Source organism: Condylura cristata, unplaced genomic scaffold (genome assembly GCF_000260355.1).
Source record: "Condylura cristata isolate star-nosed mole 26May11 unplaced genomic scaffold, ConCri1.0 scaffold00106, whole genome shotgun sequence".
NCBI lineage: Eukaryota > Metazoa > Chordata > Mammalia > Eulipotyphla > Talpidae > Condylura > Condylura cristata.
This window is the reverse complement of record NW_004567207.1, coordinates 7,871-8,754: the sequence shown is the minus strand read 5'-3', so window position 1 is coordinate 8,754 and position 884 is coordinate 7,871. Positions and strand designations below refer to the sequence as shown.

The window sequence follows — 884 nt, the reverse complement described above, 5'->3', positions numbered from 1 at the left end:
GGGGAGCTGCTCAACAAGCCCCGTGAAGGCCGGTGGTAGTGGCCAGGCCCGGTCCAGGGGAGCAGCTTGGGGTGGGGCGCGACTCTGAGCGGAGCCCGGAGGGAGCGCTGGGGGCGGGGGCCGAGTAAGCGGGGCGAGGAGGAGAGAAACGCTCACGCTGCGAGGTGCCAGGGACTGGCCCGGTGGGCGGCCGAGCCTGGACACCACCCGCCGGACACGAGTACAGGGCGCAGTGCCAGGCCTGGCGGCACGCTGGACGTCCTCCAAGGAGACCTCAGCCACCCGCGGGAAGCCCAGGGGCTCAGGGCCGGAACAGTCCCCGTGCCCCCGTTGGCCGGTTTCATGGGTAAAGGTGCCCCGGGCAGTTCTGGGCAGCAGCACGGCTGGGCCGCCCCAGGCCACTCACCCCTGGCGTCCTGCAGCTGGACGGGGGCCGTGATGTCCGAGGGCTCGCTCAGGCCATGCTTGCTGGCGGACAGGACGCGGAACACGTAGGGCTTCCCCTCGGCCAGGTCGAAGACGGCGTAGCGAGGCGAGCGCACGGCCGTCTGGGGGTTGACCCGCTGCCAGCTGCCGCTGCCCACCGCCGACTGCGGGAGGGAGGGGGGTCGCTGGCGGGCACGCGGGGGCGGCGCGGCCCCCCGTGGGCTCCAGCAACAGGGTGGCAGGCGCCTGTCTGGACTGGCCGGCAAGGGCGGCCACAGCCAGAAAGGGCCCGGGTGCCGCCGGCCACAGCACTCGCCGCTGCCACCCGGAGGACCAGCACCCGCGTCTGGTGCAAGGCGGAGGACGTCGGGCAGCGTCGGGCAGCGGGCCTCCTGGGGCAGCCCAGCGCCCACCGGTCCCTCTGGGTTGTGCTGCTCCACTGGAGCGACGCGGCGGCC

The 884-nt window shown here is 74.2% G+C and overlaps 1 protein-coding gene across 1 annotated transcript in view; it reads right to left on the bottom strand.

Moving 5' to 3' along the window:
- Positions 1 to 80: 80 nt before the first annotated feature.
- LOC105854662 (myomesin-2-like) overlaps positions 81 to 884 on the bottom strand; it is a gene marked incomplete at its 5' end in the record, with an annotated part of 6,266 nt that continues 5,462 nt past the window's right edge. Inside the window, one exon of the mRNA XM_012734920.1 lies at positions 81 to 590. Coding sequence (XP_012590374.1) covers positions 153 to 590 — 438 coding nt within the window. The remainder of the gene's footprint in view (positions 591 to 884) is intronic.